We start from the raw sequence: 15,318 nt of genomic DNA, 5'->3' as shown, positions 1-15,318 counted from the left end.
CAAAGATGATGAATCCTGTGTAGGATTTCAATAGTCATCCATAAATCCTACATGATTTAATAAAATTGATGTTTCTGCATTGCATAATCATTCAGCTGCTGTGATATCTTGTTTCATTTATATATTATTATCCAAAATAAAATCATATCCAATATACAAGAGCTAATGTGAAGAGAAGTAATTTGCTACTTTTTTAAGTTTTTGTATTTGTGGGCTTAGAATAGAGTTTACACTCTGTTTATGCTTATTATAATTGTAGCTGTGAACACTGATTAATGACAAAGTGAAAATGTACATGCCGATGAGATTCAGTATAAATGAGCACCATTATGATTTGAATATTAAGGTGCCTGTTGCAGTCAGGCTGAATAAGGTTGATCAGTGAGTGCATTTGAAAAGCCCTGAGGGTGACCCCATTAAAACAGCAATCATGCAGACCTGTCCTCAATTCCCTCTGCTGGCTTCTCCCATTTAGAAGATAACACTTCCAGTACACATCAGTCAAAGAGTGAGCAAGGAATGCATCATATTAAATCATTATTCTGCTAAAAGAATCAGTGCTATATAACAGCTTATTAAAAAGGACGAAGGAGTGCCTCTCTGGGTTTTAGATAGGTCAGACTTAGGATCACAGTTCTGTCAATTTTAGACACACTTAAAAAAAATTCTGTCTAATAGTGAAGAAGCTCCCTTAGGATTATGGTCAATTGCCTGTCAGAGTAGGGACATGTGAAGAAAATTCTCTTAGAACTTTAATAAATGGACTGAACTAGGTGGAGCCGAAAAGTAATTCAAGAACACATTTCAAGCCATATATTTTACAAAAAGCTTGTTAGCTTTTAAATTATAATATAGAGTACATACTTTTGTAAAATTTTGGGGACTTTCTGGATGTCGAACATTAGTGAAACATGAGCTAAATTCATGTGATTATCTACGTCTGTGGTTACTCTGCTAGGACACCTGTGTGAGCTTAGGGGAACTGACTTCAAACATCCACTAAAAATGGCATTGGCACCAGTTGGTTAAAAATAATTCATTTCAGAAAAGTGATATTACTTTGGAGAAAAGGTCTTGCCACATTTGCTTGTAGATGGCACTTAGTTTGATATTTTGTTATGTAATGAAATGGCACTCACATTGCAAAGATATTTGCTAAACATTACATTGCAAGTGTGGTTTATTAGTCCAAATACTTTTTGGGGCCTTTGCATAGATGTCAGGAACACCCTGATCTGTATGCTTCACAGGACCTACTTGCACCTGGCAAAGGCTGACGCCACTGTCAGTATCCTGTTTCTTGAAATTTCATCATTCTTTAATATCATTCCGCCTCTTCAACTTGGGAGTAAGCTCAGGTTGATGCAAGTGCATGCCTCACAAGTCTCCTGGATCATAGATGACCTTAGTGGCAGGCAGCCATTCATGCGGTTCCAAGAATGTGTGTCAGGAACGGTGGTCAGTAACACCCCAAGGATCTATCCTGGCTGCTTACTTATTCACCCACTGCATCAAAACACTGAGTCTTGGGATTTACAAAAGTGCATCAATCAATTACATATACACTTAAACACTTTACAAGGTTGTATATGTTAGCTTTAGTTCACTTAATTAGTTAACATGAACAACACTTTTACGGCACTTCTTAATCTTGGTTAGACATCTTTTATGTATCCTCAATCGCATCTCTCTTCCAGCCTATATTAAATATCAAATTATTTATATGTAAATATAAATACTTATAAATTAAGTTTGGATCGTCAATCAATGCTCTTAAAATTCAGTAAATGACAAACAAACTTCCAGATGACACAATCTTTGGTCTTAGCCCGAGAAGAATATTTCTTCCTTATCTATTAAATACCTCCTTGCCACTGTGGCTTTTGGCTTTCTATTTTTTTAGAAAGCTACTTTGTAAAAATATGAACTGTAAAAAGTAGGGCTGTCATCGTTTAAAAACAAAATTATCAAAATAATCACATGGCATGCCAATTAATTAATCAAATTAATCACAATAAATAGTAAGTAATTGCATACATCCTTATTTGCTGTGAAAGGCCCCCAAATAAAGATAATTCATATTCATAAATAGTGGATAATAATTTTAATATTTTAATACGGATTTAAATTCAGTTTGAAATAAATTGCATTATTGTGGCAGATGAATAAAGCATTGATTAGACAATACAAAAAGTGGCTTAAGAACTTAATATATTGTTTGTTTTATTCTAATTTAACTGAACAAGTCTACAGCTGACAGCAATCTGTTTTGCACTGAGTTTTTCATTTTTAATTGTCGCTCAATGTACATGTACATGTCTCAGACAGACGTGTTAGGAGCATCTGACTGGTATTCAGTGTCATAAATGGCAAATGTTTAGGGCGCTTTGTCAAGTTAAAAGTAGTGGAAACTTTGAAAAGTTTCCTGTATTCTGTTGTGCTTTATCAGTGAGCAGTTCTCATTCTGTGGCTGTGCTGATTGTGAGGTTAGTTGAGGCGCACTGCCACCTATTGAGGTGGTTTGTAAAAACAGGTGTACTTCAAGCTTGAATTGATCATATGGTAGGAAACTGTGTACTCTTATTACGGAATTTACGTACGTGTCAGTGGGCATGATTAATTGCATTTTTTACACATAATTTTTTATATAATTTATCACTAAATTAACGCATTAAATCGACAGCCCTAGTAAAAAATAATTTGCTAGTTTGTGGTAGTTATTTGGTCAATGGCATGGAAGGGTTATGCTAATAACCTGAGGCATTCATACACTCATGAAAAGTCTCAAAATCCTAATGTGATTATTTAAAGTGATATATAACATCTGGAACATCGTTTTATGTACCTTCTACTTTTCCCCTGGCAACAATGAGAGAGCCACAATCATAAAAGATTTTCTGCATTACTGTATATGCTGCTATGTAACCCTCCACCCACTTGCATTTTAGTTTAGCTACAAGTATCAAGCAATGATCATTTGGAACTGCATAACTACATGGAAACAGAGAACAAATGGAATGTTTGAGCAGTGGTCTTTAATTCAAATACAGGATAAGTAACTCTTGAGAGAGAGATTTTCGGCCACTAGCTTTAATGAGAGACAGACATTTGTGAGCTGACAACTGATCGTCAAGATAAGAGCTGTCAACCACAGCATCCTACACACTAATTATACCCATGAATACTGGAACTGTGATAACTATTTGTGTGCTTGTGGCTCTTAGCACACTAACTCTGTGCCCCAGATGCATAATAATAGCACTATTATATATTAATGTTGTTCATCTTTCTGCTTTTGAAATAGAGAGAATAGAGAGTGAACTGTAGACTCTGTCCTCTCCCTGGTGTCTATTTTGTTAATTGAGCCAAATGACAAGAGAGAAGACAATAGGCTTTGCTTGTTACATGCTGTCTCAAGGTTTCTAGAAGCTGATATTAAGGCATCCAGAGCATTGTATGTGCAGAACTGGGGCACATCTTCGGTTTCATTGGGGGTGGGGGCAGAGTGCGCAGCTCTGGTGATACTTAAAAAGTTTTTTTATTTTTTTAAATGAACACAAGTCCTGTCGCAACATTATAGAAACGTCACATCTCTGGAGTGTACTGCATTGCCTTCGAAGAGGGAATGTAAGGGTTACAGGAAAGCAATTGTCTGTTGTCGGAGAGACAATGTGAGTTTAGATCTTATGCTACAGGTTTTAAAAGCCCTAATCTTCTTCCGCTATCTTCTGTCCAGATTTCGCACATCTATGAACATTTTCCAAGGTTCAGTTTTCCTTTACCATTCTTTCTCAGAATCATTAACATTAAAGGAATAGTTCACTCAAAAATGAAAATTCTATCATAATTTACTCACCCTCATGTCATTCCAAACCCGTATTTCTTTCTTATACAGAACACAAAAGAATATTTTTTCATAAACATGCAGACCTGTCTTTTCAATACAATGGCATGTGATAGAGGCAGCTGCACATTCATTAATGCTATACGATCTGCTCTTAATGTTAATAAAAAAATGAACTATTGCTGGCTCCATTGTGTTATCTTACTTAAGTTTATGAATTCTATAATAAGCTGTACTGTTGCTGTACATTTTGAGCTTTGCTGAGTCTTGCAATCAGAGGTGTGCATGCTGTGTGTAAACACCCACACAAATCTTGAACAGTGGAAAATGTTTTATCTCTGCACATTCCACCTAATTTTTCAAAGCAGCTTATATAGTCAGTTGATCTTCAAGGTGTAGAGAGGCACTTATATGACAAAACAAACACTTTCTGGTGCACACAATTCAAAAACGTAAATTGTCATGATTGCAGAGAAACAACATCCAGTAATGTGGGTTAAATTTTTCACCACACTATCAGCAGGAGGAAGTATTTTTGTGGGGTAATTTACTTTGACTCAAATTACAGGCATCCTTGCTGTTTGTCTTGAGAGTTTAAGGCTGTATTTATGAACACCACAGAAATGTGTGTTTGTATATACACGCATATGCCACACAAATGCATCAAATTTTATGGTGCATCTCTGTGTGTGCACTAAAGGCAATGTCAGTCCGCATGTCTCCACACAGCCACTTAAGCTTCTATAATATAGCTATAATGCCGGAGAACAAGAAAGAAGAGAGAGAGAAAATGAGAGAAAGAGATCACACAACAGGGACATCTGTCAGAGCCCTGACAAATCTATCTGGACCAGTAAAGAGTTATCAGCGACTCAAACAGTCAGATTGATTGCTGTCTTCTACAACATTCTCTCACTGGGTATTTTATCCACTCCTTTAATTCCCTCTTCTAGTTGTCTCTGGTCCACACAGCCTTCATCTCTCTGCCCAGTGTGCAACAGATGCAGTCATTATCTGTTGAAGGCTCTTTTTGTTGTGTTAGTTTATGTGCTGCTGTGCATAGCCCAAGACAACATGGACATTGCAGGTGGGCTGTGCATATGGGTCTGTAAACATGCTAGAAATTGTGTCTATGAGGCTGTCTGAGGCAGGATAAACACTTTGATTTGGCTTGGCCCCTTTATTCCAGTGAGGACAAATCTTAATGTGCCGACATAAAACAATATTCAAGGGAATTGTGTTTTTCCAACTTTGTGGCAGCAGTTTGGGGAGGGCCCTTTTTGGTTCCAGCATGACAATGACCTTGTGCACAAAGCGAGGTCCATAAAGAAATTATTTACTGAGTCTGATGTGAAAGAACTTGACTGACCTGCACAATTAAGCCCAGACCTGAACCCCACTGAATACATTTGAGATGGATTTCTGCATATATTCTGCAGCCATGTTCCAGCTGTGGAAAGCCACTGAACAGTTCTTTATATATATATATATATATATATATATATATATATATATATATATATATATATATAAAATAATAATAATAATTAAAATTAATACAAAAATAATAATAATAAAAATAAAATAAAAAATCAGGAATTTTATTTCCATTGGTTAGATACATCATAGTACTAGAAAGAAATAAAAATTGAAAATGTGGAAGGAAGACAGTGTATTATAGAGGTGTATTATAGTGTGGAGGTTGGGAGGTAAGGAGGTGACAAGTCACTGGGAGGAATAAAGCAACATAGAGGAGAAATAATAGAGCCTTGGAGACATTGGGGACTGAGAAACAAAATGAGCAAGACAGCCAGTGTGAATAAGAGACTGACAGACACCATTAGTGAAAGCCTGACAGCTGACTGTGACCGACAGGAAGAGCAGTGCCAAGCAGGCTGTAACAGCCTTGGCTCTGAAGCCTTGTTCTTGATTAGTGCTGTTTTGAAACACCAACTCATCTCTAATGGCTTGCTCAACATTAGCTCAACACTGCCCCCTGTCTGTTATACCAAACATGTCTGCAGTGTGTGGGCAGTACCTGCATTCTTTGAAGGAACAAAGAAAATAGAGCCTAAAAGAAAATAGTGTTAAGGTCCAAGAGGAATTATGGAAAATAGCATATTTTATTGAATATTAAATTACTAATTGCTCATACACATATTGCATACACTAAAAAATGTTTTGTTAAGTACCCTAAAAATGTGCTTCATAACATCTAAATTAAAGGAATAGTTTACACAAACATGAAAATTCTGTCATTATTTACTCACTCTTGTGTTGTTCCAATTTTTTATGACCTTATGTGAAACATAAAAGGGGATATTAGTCAGAATGTCACCATTCACTTTTATTGTATGGAATAAAGATGTAATTTAAGCGCATGGAAACTGAGACTAACATTCTGCCTAACATCTCCTTTTGTGATATACTAACTAAAGAATGTCACACGAGTTTGGATGAATATGAGGGTGAGTAAATAATGACATAATTTTCATTTTTTGGTGATCTATCCTTTTAACTGGTTTGATCCAGTTCAAAAATATTATTTAATATCACTGAATCAACCTGACTACATTAGGTCACACCTACTACAGAAATTTTAAAAAGTAACCATTGCATATTCTTACCCATTAGATCAAACAAGCTAATACTGTGAGGTTTCAAAAACCTCTGAAGGAAAAATAAGGTTTAAACATACACTCACTAAGCACTTTATTTGGAACACCTGTACACCTACTTATTCATGAGATTATCTAATTAGCCAATCATGTGGCAGAGGTTAATGTTAATGTTCACATCAATGATCTCAGTGATTTTGACCGTGGCGTGATTGTTGGTGCCAGACGGGCTGGTTTGAGTATTTCTATAACTGCTGATCTCCTGGGATTTTCATGCACAACAGTCTCTAGTTTACTCAATGTTGCCAAAAACAAAACAACATCCAGTGAGCGGCAATTATGCGGACGGTAATGCTTGTTTGATGAGAGAGGTCAGTGGAGAATGACCAGCCCTGTTTCCCAAAAGCATCGTAAGCTTATTTTGATCATAGAGGCCGTTGGCACCAATGGTTTCTACAATCAAGGCTTACGATGCTTTTTGTGAAACTCAGCCCAGACTCGAGCTGACAGAAAGGCTACGTTAACTCAGATAACCCATCTGTACAATTGAGCAGAATAGCATCTCAGAATGCACAACTCATCTAACCTTGAGGCAGATGGGCTACAACAGCATAAGACCACTTCAGGCACTTTATTAGGACCATAGTGTTCCTAATAAAGTGCTCAGTGCATGTAAATCCCTGAGACCAAGGGGTCTTACTTGAAGTTCTTTGTATTGAGAACTTCTGGTGCTGATGGCCCTCAAGTCAAGAAACACTTGATCGGTAGACTCTCATCTGGTAATACACACACACACACACACACACTCACATACACATAAAGCCTACAGATGGTGTAACCCACTTACTCTTTCTCACACACACACACTCAATTTCATATCTCATGTGTCATTACAGCTGAGCAAAGAGGTAAAACAATCTGTCTTGACGCCTAGGGCTTAAGTTTGCTTGGAGATAAGTTTACTTTTTATGAAAAATGAAGAGAAAAACTATATTGTGTGTCAGAATTTTATAGCTTGCCTGCCAGACAGTATCTATATTGTTTTTAAGTTTTTAAAACATGCATTAGAACAGAAAATGAAAAATAAACAAGTGGTGTCACTGTGTATGAAAATATGAATCAAAGTTTCACGACTATCTAACTTTCTGACTGTTTGAATGTATTAACTAATGATCAGTTAAACCGTGCTTGTTTTTATACTGTCAGTGTCATTCATTATTATCATTTTTGTTTTGTTGGATTAAACATTACACTCACATTGGCATATTATAGATCATCTGTGATGATCAGCTTTCACAATGCTTTGGAGAATATAGTTTGCAGTATTCTGCAACAGTACATCTTTCAAAAACATTTTTATGTTAGGGTGTTTTTTTTATAAATATTAGATTATGTTTATATTATTATCTGAATAAGAGAGAGAGAGAGAGAGAGAGAGAGAGAGAGAGAGAGAGAGAGACCCTGTGGTTGTTTGAGGTGCCCAGCTGAGAACATTATGTTTGATGGTGTGTAAACTGAATACTAAGACACTATTCAAATGGAGTACACCAGCACACTCTCAGAGTCACTTCAAGACTTACTGACACAAAAGTTCAGCCACAGGGATTTGCTGTGTTTTCTCACAATCTGTGTTTTAGGGGGGAAATGATCAAAATTATTTTACCAAGACAGAAAATGAAAGGATTGATCAAAATACAGATATTAACTAATATAATTTCTTCAGGGCAAGCACATCATCTCAGTATTGAAAAGAACACCAACATTTATTTTGCTTAAGTAGCTTAATTCAAAAACTCTCTTACAAAGGCAATATCAATGTATCACAAGAGGGCAGACATTATGAATAGAGCAATGGTCCCAGATGAACCATAGATAGGGTAACACAGAGGTTTCTAATTACACTACCAGTATCTACCAGCACCTGTGTGTGTGTGTGTGTGTGCATGTTTATACTACATTGTGTAAAACCTGAGATCACCTACCTTGTGGGGCCCAGCCAGTGGTCTCCATGAGGGAAATGGCTAAGTAAACATACTAAACAATGTTTTTTTGTTTTTGTTTTTTTTTACATTTAAAAATGCAAAAAGGTTTCTGTGAGGGTTAGGTTTAGGTTTAGGGTTAGGGGATAGAAATTATCGTTAGATCTGTATAAAATCCATAAAATGCATGGAAGTCTATGGAGGGTCCCCATAATGATATAAAAACAATTTTGTGTGTGTGTGTGTGTGTGTGTGAGAGAGACAGAGAGAGAGAGAGAGAGAGAGAGAGAGAGACAGAGAGAGCAAAAGAAAGAGATGGCGAGAGATCCAGTTGCATTATAAGTTGACAAGAGCCTGTGTCCACTCATCTATTGGACACTTCCAACCTTCAGTGCACACACTATAACAGAGTCCAGTCACATCATAAATGGAACTATGGATATGATAGAACAGACTGGGCAACTGTCTTCACTGGAAATCACCTGGCTGTGTTCTACTCTTCAATGGCACAGCAAGAACCTCCATTCTGGCAAGACACAGAGGAACCTAAATCAGCCTGAGCAGGTCAGTAAGATTAATAATGTACAATAAGAATGACTTACTGTAGGAACACAGACAACACAGTGCTAAAGAATGCTATTTATTGATTATTTTTTATTTTATTTTTTATTATTTTTTTAATTTATTTTTTTATACACTTGTTAAAAGCATTGTAAAAGCTTTGTAAAGAACAAGTGTTACAACTCAGTAACACTTTACATTAAGGTTGCATTCGTAAACCTTCATTACTTAACACAAACTAACAATGAATAACTGGAAATACTTAACAATAATGTTCCTTTTGTTAACATTAGTAAATGCATTAGTTATCATGAATAAACAATTAACAATATATTTGTTACAGCATTTATTATTTATATTCTCTCTTAACAACACACTGGCAACTGACTATACCGACAGCCTGAATGTCAGTACAGCACAATACAACATACTGTATATTTTATATATTCTATTTTTATTGTATACTGTGTATTCTATATTGTGTATTGTATACTGTACATTGTATATTATTATTTGTATATTGTGTTGTGTGTAATTATGTGTATATTAGGTATGTAAATTGCACTGTGTAAATCTGATGTTTATTGTAAACTGGTATATGTCTCATCACTGTCATTACTGCTATGTTGCTCGGAACTGCACCCAAGACTTTCACCCACTGTTGCACTTGTGTATATGGTTGAGTGACAATAAAGTGATTTGATTTAGATTTTTTTTATTATTATAATTAAACTTTGTTAATGTTAGTTAATAAAAATAAAATTGTTCATTGTTAATGTTAGTTCATAGTGTTTTAACTAATGTTAACTAGTACAACGTTTTAAAATAAATAAAAATATTTAAAAAATGTATTAGTATATTTTGAAAATTAACTAAGATGAATAAATTCTTAATAGGTATTGTTCATTGTTAGTTCATGTTAATGTTGTTAACTAATGTTAACAAATGGAACCTTATTGTAATAATAATAATAATACATTTTATTTATAAGCACCTTTCAAGACTCTCAATGACACTACATACATAATCAAGTTTACAATAAGAACATAAAAGATACAAATCTAAAATCACAAATAAAATTATGCATAATCATAAAAATGCATAGTTTAATCTTGGTTAATTTCAACATACAATGATACATATTTAAAGTTAATGCATTATGAACTAACATTAACTTACAAGGAAAAATATTACATTTATAAATTAACATAAACCATGATTAATAAATGCTTTTAAAAATAAATCACTTTCCATTGTTAGTTAATGATACATAATGCATTTACTACTGTTAACAAATAGAACCTTATTGTAAAGTGTTAACATGAACTCATTATAAACTAGTTGTTAAAGAACAACTCATGCTTGAAAGTGCCAGATGTTATTGGCTGTTCATTTCAAGCATGTTGAAATATTAGTCAACTCATGGTCATCTTGCTTGACCCCAAACCATTCTTCTCCAAATATATCTGGCAGTTCTACCAGCCTGCTCCTGGTGAGGAGATTCTGGCAGTTCAGAATGATGCAGCAGATCTTAAAAGATATGTTTGGAGATCCAGAGCTTTTGGCTGAACTGAATGAGGAGCAGAAATAAATTCTCTTCTACAAAATACGTCAAGAGCAGGTGTGACGCTGGATAGAGTGTGAGCGCCAAGAGGGAGGCTGGGAAATGAGCCCCCTGACCAAGGAGAAAGATGGTGGGTCTGGCACACCAACTTTTCCTTCCAGGCCTACAAAAAAATTTTTTGTTGTATTTTAGTACTTATTTTCTCAGAGATAAATGGTCAAACTGTTGTATTGTATAATAAGACACATGCTTGGTATGCTTTATTTAAGCACAAGATATGAGAGGCTATGCTAAATTGTAGCCTAGATATAGTCATGGCTAAAGGGAGTTGTGTTCATAATACACTCACTGAGTACTTTATTAGGAACACCTGTACACATACTTATTCATGCGATTATCTAATCAGCCAATCGTTATCTAATCAGCCAATCGTGTGGCAGCAGTGCAATGCATAAAATCATGCAGATACGGGTCATGAGCTTCCCTTAATGTTCACATCAACCATCAGAATAGAAAAAATGTGATCTCAGTGATTTCAACCTTGGCATGATTGTTGGTGCCAGACGGGCTGGTTTGAGTAATTCTGTAACTGCTGATCACCTGGGATTTTCATGCACAACAGTCTCTAGAGTTTACTCAGAATGGTGCAAAAACAAAAAACTTCCAGTGAGCTGCAGTTCTATAGACGGAAACATCTTCTTGATGAGAGAGGTCAACGGAGAAAGGCCAGACTGGTTCGAGCTGACAGAAAGGCTATGGTAAATCAGATAACCCCTCTGTACAATTGTAGTGAGCAGAATAGTATCTCAGAATGCACAACAGATCGAACCTTGAGGTGGATGGGCTACAACAGCAGAAGATCATGTCAGGCACTTTATTATGACCATAGTGTCCTTAATAAAGTTCTAAGAGAGTGTTTTTACTACATAATATGTAAATACAGTGTAAAAAACATTTAGATGGTCTAAATTCCTTTGATAGTTACTGTTGAAATACACTGCAGTTGAAGATGTGTAGGCTGGTTTTCACATCTTCAAGAAAAACCCCTGCCTTTATCACTGTCTCTAGAAAACAGGAAGAATGTACAGTGGCTGAAGGGCATTGATGGTGAAGTGTGGGTCTGGGTGATGGAAGAGGCCCCTGGAGACCGACAGTATGAGCTGATTACACTATGTAACACAATTTATGTTCCTGGGTAGTAATTGTTATTCCTAATTGCTTATGCCTCAAAAGTATAGAAAATGGCTGTTTATTCCCCACAAACTTTGCTTTTGTGAACAGGACAGTGATATTTTGAAATGTACCTATTTTCAATGAGAAAACGGGTGAATTTGTGTCTCTTCTGTCACAAAATATCACTGTCCTGGCCACAAAAGCAAAGTTTGTGGGAATAATAGCCATTTTCTATACTTTTGAGGCATAAGCAATTAGGAAATAACACTTACTATCCAGGAACAAAAAAATAATAATAATAAATTTGTTACACAGTGTTATCAAGGAGCTGATGGAGGATAGAGCCATGCGACAGGCTCACCTAGAAGCCCAAGAGCTGTGGTGAGTATTGTGAACTGTACAGCAATTGAATGGTGATTTCTAAATCTTTTGACTCGATTAGAATATTATTTAATTAAAAAAAAAAAAAAAAGACATAAAATGTGTTATCTCTTGCTGTAGAGATTTGGAAATGTAGCATTGTGGTTTGGGGTGCCACATGGAGGCTAAAGATTTATATTATTCATTCAGAAATTTCATTTCACTCTTCCAAATACACTTGAACACTCCTGGCAAGAAAATGCTAAATCAGGTATTGAACTTTTAATCCCAGTTTCTGGAAAATATTTTCCACCTTCTTATTTTTGGGGGTCTTTCTAAGGCGTAAATAGAAAAAAAGATCAAGCAAAATTTCAGAGATGCCATCAAAAAGGAAAAAGCACGCTTAGTCACAGGAAAGTGGAAGGAAGAAGCTGAGGACAGGAAGGCAGCCAAACAGGAAGAGGAATGCATACGTGAGAAACTGACTGATCAACAAACCCCTCAAACTTCTAACAGAGCTGCAAAATGAAAATGCACTAATTGGCATCTTGTCATTTTTGGCAAGACAAGAATTGTTGCCAGTGTTTCAAAAGGATCCAAACCATCTGCTAGAGAATAAAGGGGACCAACCTAGCAATGTGTGTCACAAAACAATCAGAGTGGTCAATTGCTTTTGAGAGACCTGCATTGATGTCCACCTTTAGGGTCTAACATCCATTTGCTGGATGTTGTTTTTCACCAACATAAATTATGTAGGTTAGTGTGTGGAAGGCTTCTGTATTTGAAGGCGCTCTGTACCTCTGTTCTCTGTAGCTCTCTTTGAAAGACAGAGAACAATGAGGAAAACAACCAGGCGATCAATACTCAATCTGAAACTAACAGGACGGCAATATTTTACCTCAATAGCAAAGAGTGGAGCAGAGGGCTTTGGGTTCCTAGTTCTCCAAAATAGTGTATGTGTGTTCTTGTGTTTGTTATGTTTATTGTATATGCTTCCCGGTTTGAGGCTAAGTGAAATTGGAAGGTGTATTACAAACAGCTGGTACCTTTTTTTGGCCTCCAATGAAGTGAAAAGTAGAAATCGTGCTGTGGTTTGAAACACAGGGTAAAATCTAGATTCATGGTAATTCGATATGGCGAATTAGTAAGAATGGGAATTTGTTTGGATGCAAAAGTGAAAGGAGAGACGTTAATTAATCTAAAGGGGGGTTTAGATCCTAACGGTACCTCCCATGCTGCAAAATTAGTTATTCAGAAGCTGCACTTGTGGTATTATCTTTTCAAAGAGAGAAATACAGAAAAACAGCAGAACGTGGGAGGAGTTGGGGTGTTCAAGGGTGGCGGTGGGACCATTTTTCAGTATTCACACTGCAGATTCCAAAAGAGGCCTTGATGGTCAGAGATGATTTGAGGCCTGGTAATGAGACCTTCAAAAGAAACTTGTCAAATATTAAAGAGCAAATTTATCACAGCCCACAGATCATCCTTCTTACTGGAAAGTGCTGAGTCATTAAACTTTGAAATGTTTTATCTCAAAATATTCAGGAAATCCTAGAAAAGAATGTAGAGGCCCTGGGTATGGTGAATAGTAAAAAGTAATTCTGTCATATGTGATCAAGCATGGTCTAGCCTTTGCCAATGGCTAGGTTTGCTACAGTTACAAGATGAGCCATTGTCAGTGCTTTGATATGTAGCAACCAAGTAAATGTTCAACAATAATCTTAAAGGGATAGTTTATAATTTACTCACCCTGATGTCGTTCCAACCCCATATGACTTTCTTTCTTCTGTGGAACACAACAGGAGATGTTATGCAGAATGTTACTTGGGTCACCTGGGTTTGGAATAACATGAGGAAGTCATCTGGGTTTGGAACAACATGAGAGTGAGTAAATGATGGCATCATTAAACATTTTATGTAAACTATCCATTTAACTGTCATGACTACAACTGTGCTCATGTTGTTTGACCACAGCTGCATTCTGTAGTGGTCTAGTCTGTTTTCAGATAAAACCTCATTGGTAATTACCTATGCCAATAATTACACTGCTTAAGTATTTCAAACAACCATGCTGCCACATGTTTGTGTCCTTAAGGAGTAATTATTCAACCAAATTATTTCCATATCAACACAACTAATGAGCCACTGGTGCTAATTCATTAGTGCTGCAAGAGTTAGAACATACTGAGGTTAGGTAAGGACTGAGGCATGCATGTGGTTGTTTATCAGCTCTTTCGCTCTCTCTCTCTCTCTCTCTCTCTCTCTCTCTCTCTCTTTCTGTGTTACTCTCGCTCAGAAACAAGAGGAAGAGGAGAGACAGAGGAGATACCATGTGCAGAGGAACAAAGAGCAAGAGAGCTGTATATGTCCATTGAGCAGGAACAGAAAAAAGCGAACAACGTGACAAAGAATGGGAGGAACAATGTGAGTGCTTCTCTACAGTTAAAACATTATATCTACATTTTCTTCTGTCAAATCCTTCCTTTCATTCATTCCTTATCTCTTTTCTTAGCATTTGCAAAATTTGAATCTCTTCACCTTTTCTCTGATCTTCAGCCTGTTATGCAAAGGTAAACAACATGAAATGGTGACATGATTGAAGCCCATTTTATTCCATGTTAATAGTTTTTAAACAAATACAAAGTTACATTTTGACTCCTGGAACCAGGGTCACTAGCCACTAAGTTGTAAGTTACAACTTAGCCCTGTTTTGGCACATGTGGGCTATAATTTACAACTTAAATATTACTAAACATTTGTGTGTTGCACTGTTAAACTTAGTAGAGACTTAACTCTATGTATGAACTAATATTTACGGAAGACTTCGACCACCAGTAATGGCTGGAACAAAATGACAGACTGACTGAATTACATAAGTGAGCCCATATTTTCTTCAATCTTCAATCCTGTAAACATACATCAGGGGCGCTTGCAGTTGTACGGCCGTACGCACTGTGCATACCATGAGCGCTCTGACTGACCTAAGAACTCTCAGAATATTTCATCAATCATGAAATTTGTCCCGTATTTCTGTTGGCTCTTTAAAAGAACTAGAAAAGCGGCTTATATACTCCTGCTCGTGGGCTGTGATTTGTCATGTAGGTTCTTCTGGTTGTTTAGATCAGTGTTACTATCAGAAATAATTAATAATTATTTCTTTAGTTATTAATTAATATTTAAATTAAATAATACAATCTAACTCATTAAAGCCTCATACGG

The 15,318-nt window shown here is 36.2% G+C and overlaps 1 protein-coding gene across 1 annotated transcript; it reads left to right on the top strand.

Annotated features, from left to right (window-relative positions):
* Positions 1–10,518: 10,518 nt before the first annotated feature.
* On the top strand, positions 10,519–14,690 carry sh2d4ba (SH2 domain containing 4Ba). The gene is given in 7 exon segments (XM_051647411.1): positions 10,519–10,696; positions 11,635–11,730; positions 12,057–12,152; positions 12,450–12,616; positions 14,416–14,488; positions 14,491–14,523; positions 14,656–14,690. Coding segments are annotated over 7 exon segments (678 nt in total).
* The last annotated feature ends 628 nt before the right edge of the window (positions 14,691–15,318 follow it).

The sequence above is a fragment of the Myxocyprinus asiaticus genome, chromosome 21, assembly GCF_019703515.2.
Source record: "Myxocyprinus asiaticus isolate MX2 ecotype Aquarium Trade chromosome 21, UBuf_Myxa_2, whole genome shotgun sequence".
Lineage (NCBI taxonomy): Eukaryota > Metazoa > Chordata > Actinopteri > Cypriniformes > Catostomidae > Myxocyprinus > Myxocyprinus asiaticus.
The sequence above is the reverse complement of the archived record's forward strand: the minus strand, read 5'-3'. Positions and strand labels throughout refer to the sequence as shown.